This window comes from Vicugna pacos, chromosome 8 (genome assembly GCF_048564905.1).
Source record: "Vicugna pacos chromosome 8, VicPac4, whole genome shotgun sequence".
Classification (NCBI taxonomy): domain Eukaryota; kingdom Metazoa; phylum Chordata; class Mammalia; order Artiodactyla; family Camelidae; genus Vicugna; species Vicugna pacos.
In genome coordinates, this window is record NC_132994.1 from 74,181,477 (window position 1) to 74,200,460 (window position 18,984).

Here is an 18,984-nt window from a genome sequence, read left to right on the forward strand (position 1 = left end):
ATAATGTCCTAAAAAAAGTAGACAAGCTTACACATTTTTCTTTGACTTAGTAGTGTATTTCTGACTCTGACTTGTTTATGTTCTCCATCTTCATCCCACTGGAACTGTTATATTTTTTAAAAGAAAAAAAATTGGAAATATAGCAAGTGAAAAAAAGGGGGAAAGACCAACTCTAAAACAATTTTGTCAATTTTGCTTTTTTAAATTTTGCTTTTAATTTGGAAAAATGTTCAGAGTAAAATATGACTTTAGAACACATATTCCATTATCCTAAGACCACATATAATGAGTCTTCAGTTAAAAGTCTTGTATTCTAGAGCCAACCATGTAACCTTGGTGAACATAAGTTAATCCTATATATTTGCTAATATGATGCAGGAAAAACCCTGCTATGTAGGAAACAAATGTCAAAAGTGGAAAAAAAAATATACTGAATTTGGTTTTTCTCAAAGAAATGATATTAAATTAGAGCAAAGCTTTCTAATTATAGAACTGATGTCCAGCTTTTTTTAATGGAAATGGCCACATATATTATCTTGATTAAATCTTTGAATTAATTTTCTATTTGAATCTTAATTTAATAGATCATAATGAAACCAAGTATAAAATTATTTTACTTTATTTTTCTTAAGAACTCTTTCAAAAAGAGGCAGATGGAAGGAGGCTCTGACCCTACAAAGAAATGTCCAGAGCTTCCACATGAGTGGGATCCTACACAAGAACTCAAGTTGGAGCAGTGCAACTGAGAGTGGAGAAAGGAGGCTGGGGCTCAGAACTAATGGGGAGGACAAGTGCTTCTTACACGCTGAACCCTCCAAAAGCAGGATAATTATAGGATGTCCTTTGCACTGCCTGGTGTAAGCTCTGCGATAAATAATAAGGTGGTAACTATTGAACAACTGTTATTTTGATACTCCAAATAATCCTCTCTATAAGCATTCTCTAAATTTATAAAAGTTCTATCTTTTACACACTCCAAAATGTATACTCCTATGAATTATATTCTTATGAAAAACAGCAAAGAAATATTTAGAAAATATAAAGGAGGAGGAAGAGATAAAGGAGAAGAAAATGTTTCCCCTACTCAAAATAAAATAGTGCAGAAATTGAAAGATGAATTGGTAGAAAACAGTGGAGAGTCCAGAAACAAATCTCAAAGTATATGAGAATCTGATATTCAGTAAAGGTGACATTTCACACCAGTAGGGGAAAGCTGAATTATTCAATAAATGGAATTGAGTTCATTCATCTCTGTTTGGAAGAAAATAAAGTCAGGATGTGTTCCTCCCAGCACTCCACAAATAACTTCTGAAGTAGTGCAAAGATTTACGTGTAAAAGAGTAAAACTATAAAAGTAATAGAAGAAAAATATAAGATCATTTTTTTAAAATAGTGTCAGAATGGAGAAGGTGCTTCTAACCACAACACAAACTCTAAGAGGCACTGAGGAAAAGACTGATGGATCTGACTATATAAAAGCTAAAATCTTGTATGCAATGAGAAACAACCCAACATAGAGCTCCATGACAAATGGCAATTTGGGACAAAATAATTTCAATACACAAAATAGTAAGGGTTAACACTAGAAATACAAGAAGCTCTTAAATAGAGACAAGAGACAAACAACCCAACAGGAAGAAGCAGTTCAGAGAAGAAGTATGAATAATCAAAAAGAGCAAAGCGATGGTCAGCAGTTAACAATTAGCAAAGTGATGAAAATCACAATGAGATATGACTTCTAGTTTTTATGAGATTCTTAGAAACAAACACTCTTGTTTGCGGCTGATGAGATGGCAAATAGGCACCATATTTTGAAAGACAGTTTAACACTTTTGTCTTAAGTGTCCATTTTGCACCACCCCTAGATTCTCCTTCTAGGCAACTGTCCTTTGGAAATAACAACAGAGATGTCATTGAAATAGGAAAGATTTGTAAAGTATCTAAATGTTTATCAGTAGGAGAATGGAAAGCTGTGCAGTTTTGATAAATTAAGGTATACATCCTGCCTTCAAAAAAAGAACCACGGATTATTGTAAGATAAAACGTGCACTCATACACATTGGAGGACAAAAGGAAAGCAAGCTTTTATTTTTATCCAATAGATAATCTGTGTATATGTGGGCGCATACACGCAGAAACAGTTATGTGTATTCTAGCATAGCAGCAATACTGGATGACCAGGCAGTGCGGGAGGGGTTTGGCTGAGTGAGAGACACTTATTTTAATCAAAATTTGCCAAACAATTCTTTCATTTACAGCAAGGTGCCAAAATACAATAGTATGCAGTTTTACTCAAGCAGCATGTGTAAAGTACTGTCTCATTAACCCCTGGATTAAGCCTTACACCTTTTGCTGGAATGGTTGACCTTGAGACCAGGCGCCAGAGCCACCACATGGCGTCTGCTGAATACATTTAATTCCTCTAGATGACTCCTTCCACTTCTTCTCATTTTACAGAACTAATTTCTGTGACATTTTATTTTTACACAGCACTGAACCTGAGATTGTCTTCAGTATTTACGAGGGCATTTACAAAAGGAACAGAGCAAATGCAGTTTAGACAGGTCACAATAATTCTCCCAGTCTTTCTGACATCCAGTGTTTCAAGCTTCACCTTTCTTCCACACGTACTCAATTAAATTAAAATACGGCACATAAAACAGTGGCAAGAGAATCTAAAAGGGCACTGCGGAGATGAAAATAAAATAACTTCATATAAACCATTCCTATTATGAGTGAATATATTTAGATTTTGTTAAAAATTAAAACCCAAGATAATGATCAGAGCAAAGTGGCATAGACCAAGACAGAAAGGAGAAGAGCATGAGGGTGCTGGCAAGTTCAGAATGCCTGTGTATTCACATGTTTATTGTTTTTCTCAGCCCCTAGCTGCCGGAGGGGCACTGGTATAAACAGGGGAGAGCCTGTGGATGGGCTGCAGACTGGGCTGCATCCCAGCTCAGGTCAGATGCACAAGAGGACGTGCCCTTCCCACCCACCCCCACCAACTCTTAATCCTTATGTGGCTGGAACTTGCAGGGCATCCTCAGTCACGTTAGTACAATGCAGAGGAAGCTACAGACTCAAACCATAATGGTGCCTTCCTTTTGTTTTTCCATGGAATATAAAAACTGATACCAACAGAGTAAGTGAAATTTAGCAAAAAAGATATGTTTTCCAACATTCTGACTGGCCTCTTTTTCCTGGGGGTTACAGAAAGAAAAATAGATGCATTTATTAAAGACATCCTATTTCAGACAAATATTTTTCAGTTATGATACTCTGTCAGATTATGAAGTTTAAAGAGCAGATTGCCTCAGCCTACTACTACTCGCGCCTGTTTATTCCACTTATAAAAAATAACCTATGCTTCAACTGGTACTTTTGTCGATTCAAATTTCTATGGCAGGACACTGGCTGTGACTTCATTGTCCCGAGACTTTAAGCCCCATGAAGGAAGGATAGTCTGTTTTGCTTATCTCGTGGCCTCAGCACCACCTACATGTAGTGGAAGCCCAGTAAACATTTCTTGTTCTAGAATAAGGACCTTCAGATCACTTTGTATTTCCTTGTTTGGATTGATTTTTATTAGTTTTATTTTCCATGACTGTAGAATTAGGTCAGTCACGACATTTAAGTAGCAAGAGGTTTGACCATACCCAGAAAAGCACAGGTGCTGTTCGTGATACATATGCAAGAAGTGCTTACCTTTACAGCTTACAGAAATGGCTTATGATGGTCTGCCTTGTCATTTGGGTTCTGTCCCGTCGCTTGAACACCATGTGCCCGTTGCAAAGCCCGCTTGTATTTGAAATGCATAGTAAGCCTGATTAAAGCCTGCTAATTGTTTTTAAGTGAAGACATCATGTTCGAGTATTATGTCTTTTGTCTCCTCACTACATATGTATATATTTTTAATGTCTCACTTGCTTTTGTAACCCATCTCATAACATGAAGTTTAGAATATGTGCTATGCATTTTTTAATATCCCTTTGTTCCTTGATTGCGATTTATTATTTTTCAAAGAGCTTTGACATTTTCAACTTCCAGAAGGTTTTTGAATTTAAAGTGTAATTGTTCTAAAATACCAAAATTGGTGAGATTATCTGAAGAAGATGGTTCTATATGCTCAGAAAAGCCACTTAAAATTGGAAGAAATTGAGGAATTAGAGCAAAAGCTTAATTCCCGGTATATTAATCTAGGCTTTCTTCGGAACAAGAAGCAGGGCTGAGAAATTGCCCTCAGTTGTAAATGGAGAATGAATTTAAACATCCCCCTAAAGAATTATAATTTAGTTCTTGTCAGGAGTAGCTGAGCAAGGGAAAACCTAATTACCTAAATAAGGCACTAAGTGTGTTAGGAGGAGAAACACAAATATCTTCAGCCACTGCGGTCTGGCTGAAGATATTCGGTACTCGGACGGGAACTGATTGATAAGGGGTTCCACCATGGAGAAAGTGAATTGAGGGTGCCTTTGTCATTTCTCTTGTCTGCAGACTGAGCTTCTTAAAAAATTGAGCTATATGCTTGCAAGTTATATAACTTAATTTACTGCTGAAATGAAGCAGAATGTGGCCAGCGCAGGGACACTCCAGCTCCAAGGCTTGAAACCCCGGCAGATCATGTACATGGCTTGTGGAAGATTCTCACGCCACGTGCCTTTTAGCATAATCACAGACAAGGTCTCAGACTGTCCTCAGCCAAAACTGCATACGGATTATGCATAACTAATGGGGAAACTTCCAACTCAATATGGATTTTGGATACATTTACCTCATGGAAAGTTGTTTTTGTCCGTGTCATCAAGTTTCCAGAAGTAATCAACCTTTAAGTACGTTTTAAAGAACTTACAATTTTCAAACCTCACTAATAAAATTTGATAGATCTCTAATACCATCTGTTATTTTAGCAGAAACTTAGATGATATGTCTTAAACATTAGAGATAAGATAATTCTAAATATTCTAAAAATAATTCAAAATATTGAGGAAAATACCTAAACTTATGGATGGTACCAGTACCTCAGGCTCTAATGGTGTTTCTTAAACCATCCCTTGGACAAACATCTTGAGAATCATCACGCTTGTTTAAGAGCGGAGCACCCCAGGACTTAACACATTCCTTGAACAAGAATCTGGGGGGAAGTGAGGCCAAGGGTCTGAAATTTACACTGTAACAAATTCTGCAAGTGATTTTTATGCACGCCTGAATTTGAGGACCACTACTTTGAGATCATAATGTTAAAAATTTTGGAATCAGATTTAGTCTCATCATAGGAAATTGTCATCTGTATGTGTCCAGGCTTATTGTGACTGCAGCCAAGAGATGGCATGTCTGTGCCACTGGGCCAAAGGTGAGCCCGTGAGAGACACAGCTGTGAAACTGCAGCCCTCATCCCCAGACCAAAAGTTTACCAGTCCCATATCTCACCAGAAATAATTCTATTCTTGACATGTATTCACTGTAAATAGTAGCTGCATTTCAAAATTGTGACTATTTCTTGTTTTCTTAGGATTAGAGGTTACACTGCGCTCTGTGTCCAGTGACTGCCAGGTCTTAGAGATAAACAAATGCTGTCCTGGTCAGCAACCTTGGTCTTCCTACTGCCACAAGGCAGCATGGCCGTGGTGAGGAGCGCAGACTCTGCCACTTACCTGTGGTCAAGTTTCTCCAACCTCACTGCACCTCAGTTTCCTCATCCACGAAATGTGGGTGACAGTACCTACCACATAGTTTTGCTTATGAAAATTAAATTGCGTTTATACTATATGATGCTTAGAACAGTGCTTGGCAAATAGTAAATGCTATATAAGTGCTTGTTAAAAAAAATAGTCAAGAAGGGATAGATTATTCTAGTAAATTAAGAGACAAAGAAAAAGATGAAAGGATCATCACCACTCTGGAATAAGCGTCATCTTCTGAAGAAAGAATATACATCTAGAGTCTCTTAACAGCTCCTAGGGAACTAGAGGAACAAAAGAATTAAAAGGAGAAACGCAAAAGACAAAATAACAGTGCCTTAGGTAAGGAGTCAAAGGACAATGAAAATAATGGAGTTGTATAGTTTTATAACCACAGAGTTACTTGGTTCTCTGCATGTCTTGATTACGTATATCTCATTGGGATGAAGGGTTGTTGTACTTAGCAACTCATGTGGGTTGAGGGAAGCCAAAGAAAGTAAACAGACAAAATTGGACTTTATGCCACGTTCACCTGTCTGTCAGGAGAGCTCTCACTTTCTCTGGTCTTCTGGGCCCAACGTCTGTGTGTTTCCCTTTGTTTTTCCTCCTCCCTTCACCTTAAGATTGTCAATAGCTAGTTTCTGCCCATTTTTTCTTTCCTATGTCAATCTTCTTTCTTTTCTTTCTCACTGTCTCTTCTAACACTCTATTTCAAATGCTTGCCACTAATTTCAACCATCTTAACCAGCTCCTAACCAGTATCTTACAGACCCCACCACCTTCACCATTTTTCCATCAAAACCTTCAATGACCCCCTTGCAATAATGTCAAAACTTTATTAGGTGGTTCACAAAGTTTGCCCCACTCAAGTCACATTTGCCATTCTAGCATCCTCTCCCACCACTGGTCCCCGCCCCTCACAACTGTGTCCTCACCCTCCACCCCCCTGAGCCAAGCTCAACTACACTGAGCAAGCACTTCTGCCTCGCCTTTGAGCACAGTGGGTCCTGGGCCTAGAATTCTGTTCTGCCCTGGATGGAGAGCCATAAAGAAGCTTCACTCAGACAGAAATGTTGTAGGTGAAATACTAGGTTGAATAGTGTCCCCCAAATTTTGTATCTTTCCTGGAAGCTCAGAATATGACCTTATTTGGAAACAGAGTTGTGCAGACATAATTAGGGTAATTGGTGTAGGGTGGGTCCTTAATGCAATGTGACAGGTATCCTTTTGAGAAGAGGAGAAGACACAGAAACAGCCACATCCGGAAGGAAGAGCCCCCTGTGAAGATGGAGGCAGACATTAGAGTGATGCTTCTACAAACTGAGGACTGCTTGCAACCCCAGAATTTGGAGAGAGGCACAAAACAGATTATTCCGTTAGATACTGCAGAGATTTTGGACTGAGACAATAAATGTTTGTTGTTTTAAGTCACCAGGTTCATGGTACTTTTTTACAGCACCCTTAGAAAACTAATAGAGTGGGTGCTGAATGCTGTGTCCTCATTGTGAGGTGAGGCTAGCTCGCTCACAGAAGTGTTGGGGGAAGACAGGACATGTGAGTGTGTCATTAGGAGTGTAAAATTCCACACAGGTGTGATATAAAGTTCTCATTTTTTTGAAAGTCTTTTTATCCCTTTACATAACCCCACCACAATACTTTGCCCATGGTATGTGCTCAATAAACTTGTTCAATATTTTGTTTAATTATTCTTTTAATATTTTGTGTCAGCTGTATCTTAAATGACCCAAAACACAGATACAGAAAACACAGCTCATATTCAGATTACTGCTCGGTCATTTACATGCAACTTTTACTGCATATAGTGTTATTTCAGAAAGACATGATTTGGTTTGTCTAGTTAAATATAAGTAATACATTATAATATTATTTTACAGAATATTTATTTTAAACTACTAATAAGTTAAATCTCTATGGATTTAAAAATAAGATTTATTTTATTTAAGATAAAATATATTTAATTTATTTTCACAAGTATGTCTGGTTTTATTTATGCCACTTACTAGAAGTCTAATAAAGATATATTTTGTTTTAGAATGGTTATTTTAATGGCAAACCTTTGAATGTGCTTATCAATAAATTTAACGAATCAGCTACTCAAACAATGGAACAAACCTCCCATCTTAGTATAATAAAATGGTCTCTTGCAAGGAAAAGGAAAAGAATCTGAATACTAAGAATCACTATTTATAAAGCGATGAGAACAAATTTCCCTTTTGATTCCCAACTTCTATTTAAAGTAAAACAACTAGAATATTATTCTTTCTATATTACTTTTCCTGTAAGATTTACTAAGCAGTTTGCATGTGCCCTGAGGTTAATACAGCCTTATGATAATCCAGCAAAGCTGATGGCAGTGCCCTCTTCGAGACAAAAGCTAGACATTGAAATTTACAAGTGATCAGCATATCCGGGAGGAGAACCTGGGACTTCTGTCACCACCCACTCCAACATCTCCTTGGCAGGAACGATACTCAACTGATAAATTACTTCTGGGCTCTTAATGGCATTTATTAAGTACGGAAGAAAAACCCCTAAATAACTCTTAATTGTGTTTAACATTAATTTTGGGGCAAAAGCTTTATTTCCAAGTACAATTCAAATAATATCAATTGGATGTACACTAGGAAAATACGATTTTAAAAATTGTTCCCTAGGATTAGTGAAGACGAAAGGTAAAGGGATTAGGGAAGGTAATTTCCAGGTAATTTTTGTTGGCTGCATTTGTCTATATGATGTTCACATTAAGTGTGTCAGTTAGGTTAAGCTAGGCTATGCTAAAGTTACACCCCTAAATTTCAGTGGCTAAAGAAATAGAATGTTTATTTTTCAGGTTAAGAGGACAGTGCTGGTCAAGTTCAGATGAAATGGGGAGAAGAGGAGGACTCTGGTCCATGCAGTTGCAAAGCCTAATGGTGGCTTTGTCACATTCTCTTTTTTTTTTAGTATTTTTTTAAATTGAACTACAGTTGCTGTACAATATTATGTAAGTTACAGGTGTAAAATATAGTGATTCCTAATTTTTAAAGGTTATACTCCATTTATAGTTGTCATAAAATATTGACTATATTCTCAGTGTTGTACATTATATCCTTGTAGCTTATTTTAGACCTAATAGTTTGTACTTCTCAATCCCCTACCCTTCCCTCTCCCCATTGGTAATCACTATTTTGTTCTCTACCTTTGTGAGTCTTTTTTGTTATATTCACTAGTTTGTTGTGTTTTTTAGATTCCATATATAAGTAATATTGTACAGTATTTCTTTCTCTGTCTGACTTATTTCACTTAACATAATACCCTTTAATTCCATCCACGTTGTTGCAATGGCAAAATTTCATTCTTTTTTATGGCTGAGTAGTACTCCAGTGTGTGTGTGTGTGTGTGTGTGTGTGTGTGTGTGTGTACACACCACATCTTCTTTATCCAGTCATCTGTTGATGACCGCTTATGTTGTTTCCATATCTTATCAATTATAAACAATGCTGCTATGAACATTGAGGTGCAGGTATTTTTTGAATTAGTGTTTTTGTTGATTTTTTTCAGATATATGTATTGTAGGAGTAGAAATTCTGGGTCATATGGTAGTTCTATTTTTAGTTTGTTTAGAAATCTCTGTACTGTTTTCCACATTCCCACCAACAGCATATGATGGTTCACTTTTCTCTACATTCTTGTCAGCATTTGTTATTTGTGTTCTTTTTCACGATGGCCATTCTGACAGATGTAAGGTGATATCTCATTGTGGTTTTGATTTGCATTTCCCTGGTGATTAGCCATGTTGAGTATCTTGTCTTGTGCCTGTTAGCCACCTGCATTTTCTCTTTGTAGCCTCATGATCCTAGTCATCTGGAAGAAGTAAAAGGTGAACAAGAGGGTTTAACAGGCCAGCTCTGGGCATGGCACATATCACTTACACTCATGCCCATTCACTAGAACTCACATGACCACACCTTATTGCACAGGACTCTGGGAAATGTAGTCCATTGAGCACTGACGAACAAGAGGAAATGGATTTTAGAACAACTATCAGTCTCTGCAACAAGAAAGATCTGCACACCATGTTTACTTTGGATGATGATAAAGAATTAACTGTGTGTGTGTGTGTGTGTGTGTGTGTGTGTGTGTGTGTGTGTATAACTCCCAAGCAAAGGAAGTCTGATTTATGTTTGCTTCTAAAACAAAAGTAGATCATCTAGAGGAAATATGTGATTAGAACAGCCCTGGGGAGGAGCCTCCTGTCCAGCTTTGGTACCTGCTTCCTTCTGTTCTAGGAGACATGTTCCTCCTCATGCTTATCCACTGAGACTCTACCACTGGCAGCATGATGCTATAAAATTTGCCTTTACATTTAAAAAAAAATTTGCCTTTACAGTAGGGCTGGCTACATAATTTTGGGGGCCCAGTGAAAATGATACTATGGAACTCCCTGTTTCAAAAGTAGGAAAAAGTGCTGTTAGCTAAAATATAAAGGTTTTTTTTCCTTTTTTCCATGACATTTTTCTCTCTCTCTCAGTTTGTCATGGTGTTTTTTTAATTTGCCCAGTAATGGTATTCTAATTAAAGAAAAATTAAAACTGTAAATTATTAGCATGAATTTTATAATTCATCTTTATATTTTTCAATTCCAATGTTAAATGCAAACATAAGGAGATCTAACTTATATGTGAAATCACTGAAATTACACGATTTGTATTCCGTAGCTCATACATGCATATGTGTGTTTTGTTTTTGCAAGAACAGTGGCAATGTTGCACTAAATGAACTGATTTTATTTCACTTCTTGTCACATATATATTCTGCCAATATTCTACCTTCAGCGGAGTGATGAGTATGGAAAGACTGAAAAGAAAAGGCAGCATGGGTCCCCCGTCTCTCCCTTTTCTATGTTATCATTTTCAGCTTAAGCTGCTGATTAACACAGAGAAGTAACAGGAGTAAGGAAGAATATGCTAGGATTCTTCGGTTACTTATGTCTTAGAATGCCATTGCCTTTTCTCTGCGTTCCAAGAAAGTTCCAGCTCAAACAGAAGGTATGGCCTCTCAGGGCTGTAAGTGCCCCTGCTCATTCAGTCTTAGGTGTAACGCTTACCTTGACCCCCACACGTCGTGAGTCCACCAGAATTCCATTTCCACTGGGCACAACAAATGCTGAGACTGGGGCAAGAGGACACATTTTCCTCGTGTCTCCTCTGCACATGCACATGCTCCATTGGCCCATCACTTCAATCACAGAGCACAGATTCAAAGATAATGTTATTAAGAGTTTAAAGACGACTACAGCAGAGCGTTAAACCAAGCACCGGGCCCTTCTGAGCATGTGGGCCTGTGCAGCTTCACAGGATGCACACCCAAGGAACCAGCCCTGCTGTGGAGAAAGATTTCCCTTTATTGCTCTTGGAAAAATGAACTGATAGCTTAAAGCAGTCAAATTACCTGATTCATAAATTCATTTCTATACTCAAGAACACAGAGATTGAGATCAGTGATAACATAGGCCAACACTACTGTCAAAGCACCAAGAATTGTTAGACATTTAAGGGGGGAAAATACTCCATTAATGTACATCTTGATTGTAAGGTGCATCTTAAGGTCAAAAAATCTGAAATGAATGGGGGAGGGGATCCTTTAATTCCTAGAATTGCAGCATAGCATTGGTTTTCCTATTACATTACTATCTAATAGTAACAGTGGATTCGTGTTTGTTTTTTCATACTTCAAGTATCCAGAAAAACATAGACTGGAAATGAATACCTATGTACCCATCAATCACTTTTATCAAATCTTTACAGTTTTTCATGTTTACTGCACAATATTTTTAAGGGGAAGATCATTTTATATAACAGCGACACCCTCTGGGGACCCCTCCTCTAATTACATTACTCCTCCTCTCTTTTCAGAGGTTTTCTAAAATCAGTATTTACCAGTACACACATCCATACCATAAATAGTACACTTTTCATGTTTTCACATTTCATATACACGGCATACTAGGGTACATGTCATTCTGCAGTGTACTTTCTCATGCATCGTTATTTTGAGATCTGTCTGCTACGTGTGATTCTAGTTAATTTATTTCAATTACTGAAGACTGTATATTGCATAGATATACCCCAATTTATCCATTTTGTTGATTGTTGGGCAAATGTTTCCAACTTTTTTTTTTTAAGCAATGGTTTAGGAAATCTTCCACATTTCTCTTGGTATACATAACCTGGAGATCTTTCGGGTGCATAGCCACAAGTTGGCTTCGAAGCTGTGAGCATCTTTCACTCTTCTAAATACTGCCAGAGGCTGTGCAACTTACATGCTCATTTATAGCAGAGAAGTGTCCCTCCACATGCAGGCTGACACTTGAAACGTCAAACTCTAATTTTTGCTAAACAAATGGGTGTAAGATGGTATTTTTTAATTTTATTTCTTTAATGATAACTGAAGCTGAGCATCTTTTCTCATATTAGCTCATCAAATTTCTCTTCTATGAATTGCCTATTTAAATGCTTTGCTCATTTTTTTCCTTCAGTTGTATATTATCATCAATTTGTTGTGTTTTATTTATTATGAATACTGCTCCCTGGTTATGTGTACTTCCAGACTTCATTTAATTTTCAACCTTATTCATGAGCTCTTTTGCAAAACTAAGAGTGTAACTTTAATATAATCAGATTCATGAATCCTTTCTTTGTGATTTGAGGGTTTTGACCTTGATGAAGACAAGTCTTCCCTGAGTTCATAGATACACACTTGTATATTTTTTCTGAAGAGTCAAAGTTTTGTTTTTCACCTTTTAATCTTTAATCCATTTCAAAAGTTTTGAATGGCTTGACATAGGAATGTGATTTGCCAATATCATTTACCGAGTGCTCCATCCCTGACCCACTGATTTGTTCTGTGGCCGCGATCACATAGGCAGCTTCTCTTTCTGCATGCGTGTTTCCTGCCTCTCTTGTGTTCATGTGCCCTCCACCTACTTCTTCAGAACTATCTGATCCAGTCTCCACTCTGCTGCTGAGAATCATCTTGTCAGGATCTATGGAAAACCTTGCTGAGATTACTTTTCAGAATTGCTTTGGATTCATTATAGATTAATTTGTGGGAAAGTGACATGTTTAAATGATTGAATTTTTCCATTCACAAACAAATTACATATTTCTATTACTTAGTTCATTTTGTATTTCATTCATGTTTTAAATTTTTTTCCATAAAGGTTTTGCACAGCTCTATTTAGTTTAGAGTTCATTTTTTAAAAATACTTTGCTGTTTACTACAATCCTTAGATTTCTTTTATAACATAATCTAGGTTTATATATTTATAACTGAAACTGTGTTAATATACCTTGATTTTTTGCCAATTTAGGGATGACTGAATAAACTAATGCAAAATCTATTTTATGCCAACTGTGCACTTGATTTTGGATAATTTATTCAGTGAAATATTTTTTGAAGAGAATCGTATGTGATGAATTAAGATATCTTGAATAGATTGGAAATGGTCTTGTTTGTTTCATTTAAAATGCATTCTAAATAATTAAATGTATCACTTAGATTTTATTTTATAATAAAATATTCTATAATATTCAAAGTATGATACTTTACAATAATAAAAGTGAATAATTTTATAATAATAAGAGTTCTATAAATAACACCACCATAGAGAGCCTCAAATATAAAGACTTTGATCACATCACTGTGAGAAAATGCATAGTTGGAAACAGGACCCCTGTTTGTGGGCATGTTTTCAAATACAAGAGGAGGGCATTTCTTTCACTTGTACTATTTTGAGAGAGAAAAAATAAGCAAAGAGCCTTCAGGACAGCTTTGAAACCAGCAGCAGCCTTGAAGTGTGAGAGGAGATTGCGTGTCGTCCCCACTGGAATCGGTGGCTTCACGAGCTCCCTTTTGCGGTATCTGCCTACGGCTTGTCTGTGCGTCTCCCCATTCTTTGCAACACCACACAGATTTTTGGAGACGAATTAAAATTTCATCACTATCCATGACCTACAACATGTGCACTGGCCATACTTCCTCCTCTTGAGTACGTTCCTCAAACTGCACCTTCCTGTTCTGCTTTACTGTTTGCTCACTAGTCGTCAGAGGCACTTGGTTCCCCAGCATTCTGAACACAACAAAGATTCTGTCTTATTTCCAGGCAGTGTTGAATTAACCCACCAAGATCCTCAGAAAAATCCCACTGATTCAAAGAACAACCCCAAGATTCCACATGTGACAAAGGGAATGGACACCCCAGCACCAGAGAGAGCTCTCCGATCCCTTCACTCCATGCTTCTCACACCCTCGACTCCCAGGAAAATCATAGTGCCTTCTCTAGATACAGGGTCTAAAGTTGTGCTCTAGGTCAGGTGTTGGCCTCCACCCAGCCTGCTATAAACAACACCAACAATAATAGCCAGTCATAAAGTGCTCCCCTAGTGCCAGACGCTTTATATGAGAGTCAACTCATTTAATCCTCACAACAGACCTAAGAAGAAGGAAAATATTTTGCAGATAGAGAAACTGATCAGAGTCACACTGGTGGTAAATGACAGAGGTTGGATGCAAACCCAGGTGCCTGGCTCCTGGCCCCAGGGCCCTACCGCACTTGGTACCTGGACATGGTGCCAACAATCACATACTTCTCAACATGACCTTGAAAGAGGCATGATATTTTGCCATTTGATAGGTGAGGAAACTGTAGTGCAGCTAAAATGGCTCTTCCAGTCTTGGAACCCAGGTCTCCCTGCCTCAAGGCCTGACACAGCAGCCCCATGCCCAGAATGGCTGAGTGGATGAAGACAGAGAGCTTGTCAGGAGGCCACGGGAATTAGCACATCTGAGTGCCAAACACCGCACACTTAAAGCAAACTGCGAACCTGCCCTCAATTTGACAGTAACGTTTTTATAATTACAAGTTACAAACTGTGAATGATGCTTACTTGAATTATAAAGAAATTTAAGTATTTTCCTGTTTAACACCTCAGTTTAGATTTGAAAGTTTTCCTAACCTGAGAACCAGAACAGGGGCCACAAATGGGCTTCTGAGAGATAAATGAAAAATATCCATTTACCACCATGGATGACTATCTGACAACTCGAGCCAAAGAAACCATTTAAGTTATCACTATGATAAGCAATCCTCTGGGAAGGTAATTTGCACTAGAACATTTATTCTTTATCCCCACCTGTTAATCGTACCAATGAATAAAAATTTAGTGGAAACATTAGTTACAATTCAAAAACTTGGTTGTACTCAGGTGACTGTTGTAGCCTCCTAAATGATCTCCCAGGTCTAGCTTTGTCTGGTTTGTTCAGTTCTATGACTCGTTTCTAAAGTAATCATCCAAAATCAGTGTTTTTTCCCTAGAGTACTGATGAAAATATGAGTCTAGAGTTACAATGGCAGGTAATATTCTGACTCTGTGTCAAACTGCCTGCATGACCATCCTGTGGCTGCACACAAACAGCCACCAGCCTGGTGGCTTAGCCAGCGGAGTGTGTTCCCTCACGGCTCTGGAGCACAGCTGTCCACCGGCAGTTTCACTGGGCTGAAGGCAGGGTGTCGCAGGGAAGGCTCTCGGGGAAGTCCGTCCGTGTCCCCCCCCCCCACCCCCCCCCCCCCCGCTTCGGGCGGCTGTGGCATTCCTTTGCTGGGGCTGCACCCCCGCCCCCAGTCTCTGCCTCTGTCTTCACATCGCCTCCTGCTCTTCGGTGTGTACTAAGTCTCTCATCTGCTTCTCTCTTATAAGGACACTTGTGATTGAATTTAAGGCCTACTGTGTAATCCAGGATAACCTCCCATTTAACCGTTCTTAACTTAATCACATTTGCAAAGACTTTTTCTTTACAAGGTAACACTTACAGGTTCCAGGAATTAGGAACTTGATATCTTTCAGACCCTTGTTCAGCTTGCTCCACTATCTATGTGATTTCAGGCAAACTGTTTAATCTGTCTAAATCCAATTTTTTAATCTATCAAATGTATATAATAACAGAGTCTATTTCATAAGATTGCTTGAGGCTCATATGAGATAATTTGTGTAAAGCACTTAGCCCAGTGGTTGGCAAAAATAAACTTTAAATCAGTAATAGCCATTCTGTTTCTATATACAAAAAAATTCAATATCTTTCCATCACTTTTAGTATAAAACTGAGTCGGAAACCCAGTGTGTCCAGCATCTGGCCCCAACAATTTTCCTAACTTTGCCTTTTACTAATTTCTTCACAGATCTTCTATTCTAACCAGATTTGTTTGCTAACTAGTCCCTAAGTTTAGTCTGTCTCTCCTCTTTGCTCCTCTATTGTTTGTTGCTCCTGTCTGCAACACTTGACTCCTTCCTCCGCGTTGTCCAAATGTGGTCTGTCCTGCCAGGACCAGCTCAGTTCTATCCTCTCCTTGAAGGCTTCCCCAACCAAACCAGTCTGTGCTAGTCACTCCCTCTGGGTACCGTCAGTACTGCTGCTGGAATGCTTCATCAACTCTGACCACGGTGGCGCTGTACGCCTCCACCCTGCTGCACACAAAGGCCTGCTAGGAGCCAAGCACATAGCACTGATGGATAAACCATCAGGGAAGAGAATTCAAGGAAGTCAGCACCAGGCAGTAGATTTTGTTTATTTATGTTTCTAGTAATGGAAGGCTCCAGTCCAGCCTCTAACTCTGAGTGTTAAGCCCATCCTAATCTCCATCTTGCTGAGAGATTTTTGTAATTCTTCTTTCTCCCACAAACACAGCGTTCAGCCACCACTGCCCGCTCTGTGAATGGAATGTCAGGAGGCCTGCAGCTTCTGGCCCATCCCCTGCCCAGTATTTCTATTCTATTTCTTGTCTAAGGAGATAAGATGTTAATCTAGTCTTTGAGCCCAGATCTGACTTCCTTGAATTCTCTCCTCTTGCGGTACAGCGCCATCGTGGTCAGAGTTGATGAAGTTAACAGAATACAAGAGAATTTGACAAATCCATGAAGTGGAGGTCATACTTCTAACAAACTAATAGATCAAATAGACAAAAAAATTATTAGGTGATTTTAAACAACACAATTAACAGGTGAGTTTTGATGTCTAGATCAGAGCTTTGCACCCAGTAGACAGAGAATATACATTCTTTTCTAGTACTCATAGAACATTAACAAAATTGACCATGAAGAATATTAAAATCTCAACAAATTTATGCTAATGATTTGAAACTTAACTGAAAGAAACAATCTATTAGAAAAATGTAAATTATCATATCACTCAAGAAAAAATAAAAACCCTGATCAACCAATAAACATTCTAAAGAAGCAATAAGTAATCAAAAGGTGCTCTCCCAAAAGAGAAAAAAATAAAACATAACTAGCTCATAATATAGTCAACTTTTTCCAAATCTTCAGATTATTCCTTTCTCTCATATAAACCATTCCAGAGAACTGAAAAAGAGGGAATCAAGGAAAAAGATAGAATAACTCTTGATAGAGAAACTAGAGAAGTTAGTCCCAGAAAGAAAAGTATAGACCAGTCTCTATGGATGAACATAAATGCAAAAATATAAATAATATACTGTCAAGTCAAAAAAATACATCATGATCAAGTAGGGTTATCTTTGGAATGGATGTCTGGTTCAATATCAGAAATTTATTATTGTAACTTAACATAGTAACTAATTAAAAGAGATAAGATGATTAAATGCAATGGTGTATCCTAGTGGGATCCTGGAACAGAAGGGTATTGCTTCATGGTTTCCAAACCATAAGTAGGGTTAATGCCTTTCTGACATTGTAATATGTATGAAATGGTTTGTAAATTGAAGTCCGTATTCCTGTGATGCCAGCTGCAACTGCATCAGCGGTTTGAGTGTCCCTTCAGTACAGGGTTCTTGAACTTATTGTGACATTAGCATTTGCTGTGATGCCAGGAACTGCACCAGCATTATTTGTTGTTGTTTGGTGGAACAAATCTTAGCAATGCAGTCTGCATTTTCTGTCTACATCTTCCATCAGTTACAAATACCACTATACTCCCTTGGATCCAGAAGTAGCAATCATTCAATTACCTTTTCCTGTCCTATCTAGAGTGCTGGTTTTCAACTGGGAAAGATTTTCCTTTCCAGGGGACACTTAAAAATATCTGGAGACACTTTTGGTTGCTTCAAATGAGGGTTGGGGGAGAGTATTGGCATGGGGCTGGACACCCTCCAGTGCATAGGACGGCCCCATGCAGAGAATACAGAGTGGCCACACTGCCCAGATTGAAACCTTTCCTTGAATTATTCATCCATCTTCCAAACCTGTGCTCCCAAGAAGAGTCTCAATGTGCTTGTGTAAGATGTATAAAGAAACTGAGTGGAGTGAAGGGCATGGCAGTTTGGTGTTGAATTCCATTTTCTGTTAGAGCCTGCTCTAGCAGAAGTCCCTGGCCAGGCCTCAGGCACTGTGCAGAGAGGACACTGACACCCACCGGAGAGGAGACGGGAGAGCTGGTCCTGCAGGGCAAGATGGGGGCGGGGGCAGCTTGCACTCTATCTTCACTCATTAATGTTACCCTTTTAATGTGTGTTAGTTCTCTGCTAGTGAAAACTTTTAAATTACTGAATTTCATTTATGCATAAATAACAGTAACTTGTTACTGCTTTCCCTCCTACTGTTTTCTTCTGCCTTCCGTTTAATTCCCTGACATGCTAAAATACTCTGACATTTCTGTGAAGTAGAAAAATCCTACATAGCAGATCACCAATCTCAACTTGCTCCTCTCTTCCTCTCACAAGTCCATGTGTGTAGCGCCCACTAGCGACCAGGAGATGCCATCTCTGGCCTGGTCTCCATTTTTGGAGACCCAAGACTTGGTCTTTACCCTCACGTCCCCCTCACAGCAGGATAATCAGTTACCAAAAGCAACCGAGCTATTTTCAGTACTACCCTTAGTCACTTACCCTGATGCATTCTGTTGATTTTCCAAAACAGAAAGTTTTGGAGTCGATCATCTGAATTGTGAATTATTCAGTCTAATGGCATGGAAATTAATAAGGCAAAGTCCTGAAACTACCATCTGTCTCAAAGTTATCTACTTGTAGATGTTTATCAAGCTAAGAAACTTGCCATATGTGTAACATATTGTCTGAAGGAAAGGAAAATCTTTACTTTTTTCTAGAAAACCCTGACAGTATTGTACACTATGTTTTTGCTCCATCTTGCTAGACCCCCTTCTCTCCTTGCCACAGGTGACTCAGCTGCAGCTCACTCATCTCTCTCTATCAGCTCTTCATAATAGCAATCTTGAAGGGTTTCCATTCACATAAGGTATTCAACCTCATTCTACA

At 38.4% G+C, this 18,984-nt stretch overlaps 1 protein-coding gene across 7 annotated transcripts in view; it reads left to right on the plus strand.

The window, feature by feature from the left end:
- PACRG (parkin coregulated) overlaps positions 1-18,984 on the plus strand; it is a 438,725-nt gene that overhangs the window by 273,802 nt on the left and 145,939 nt on the right. Inside the window, exon 6 of one of the 7 annotated variants that reach the window (XM_072966153.1) lies at positions 633-880. The exons of 4 other annotated variants lie outside the window; for them this stretch is intronic. In XM_072966153.1, the coding sequence (XP_072822254.1) occupies positions 633-861 (229 nt within the window). In that variant the 3' untranslated portion in view covers positions 862-880. Of the gene's footprint in view, positions 1-632; positions 881-4,497; positions 4,535-18,984 lie in introns of those variants that run through there. 2 more of the 7 variants (XM_072966155.1, XM_072966158.1) reach the window with 2 other exon arrangements.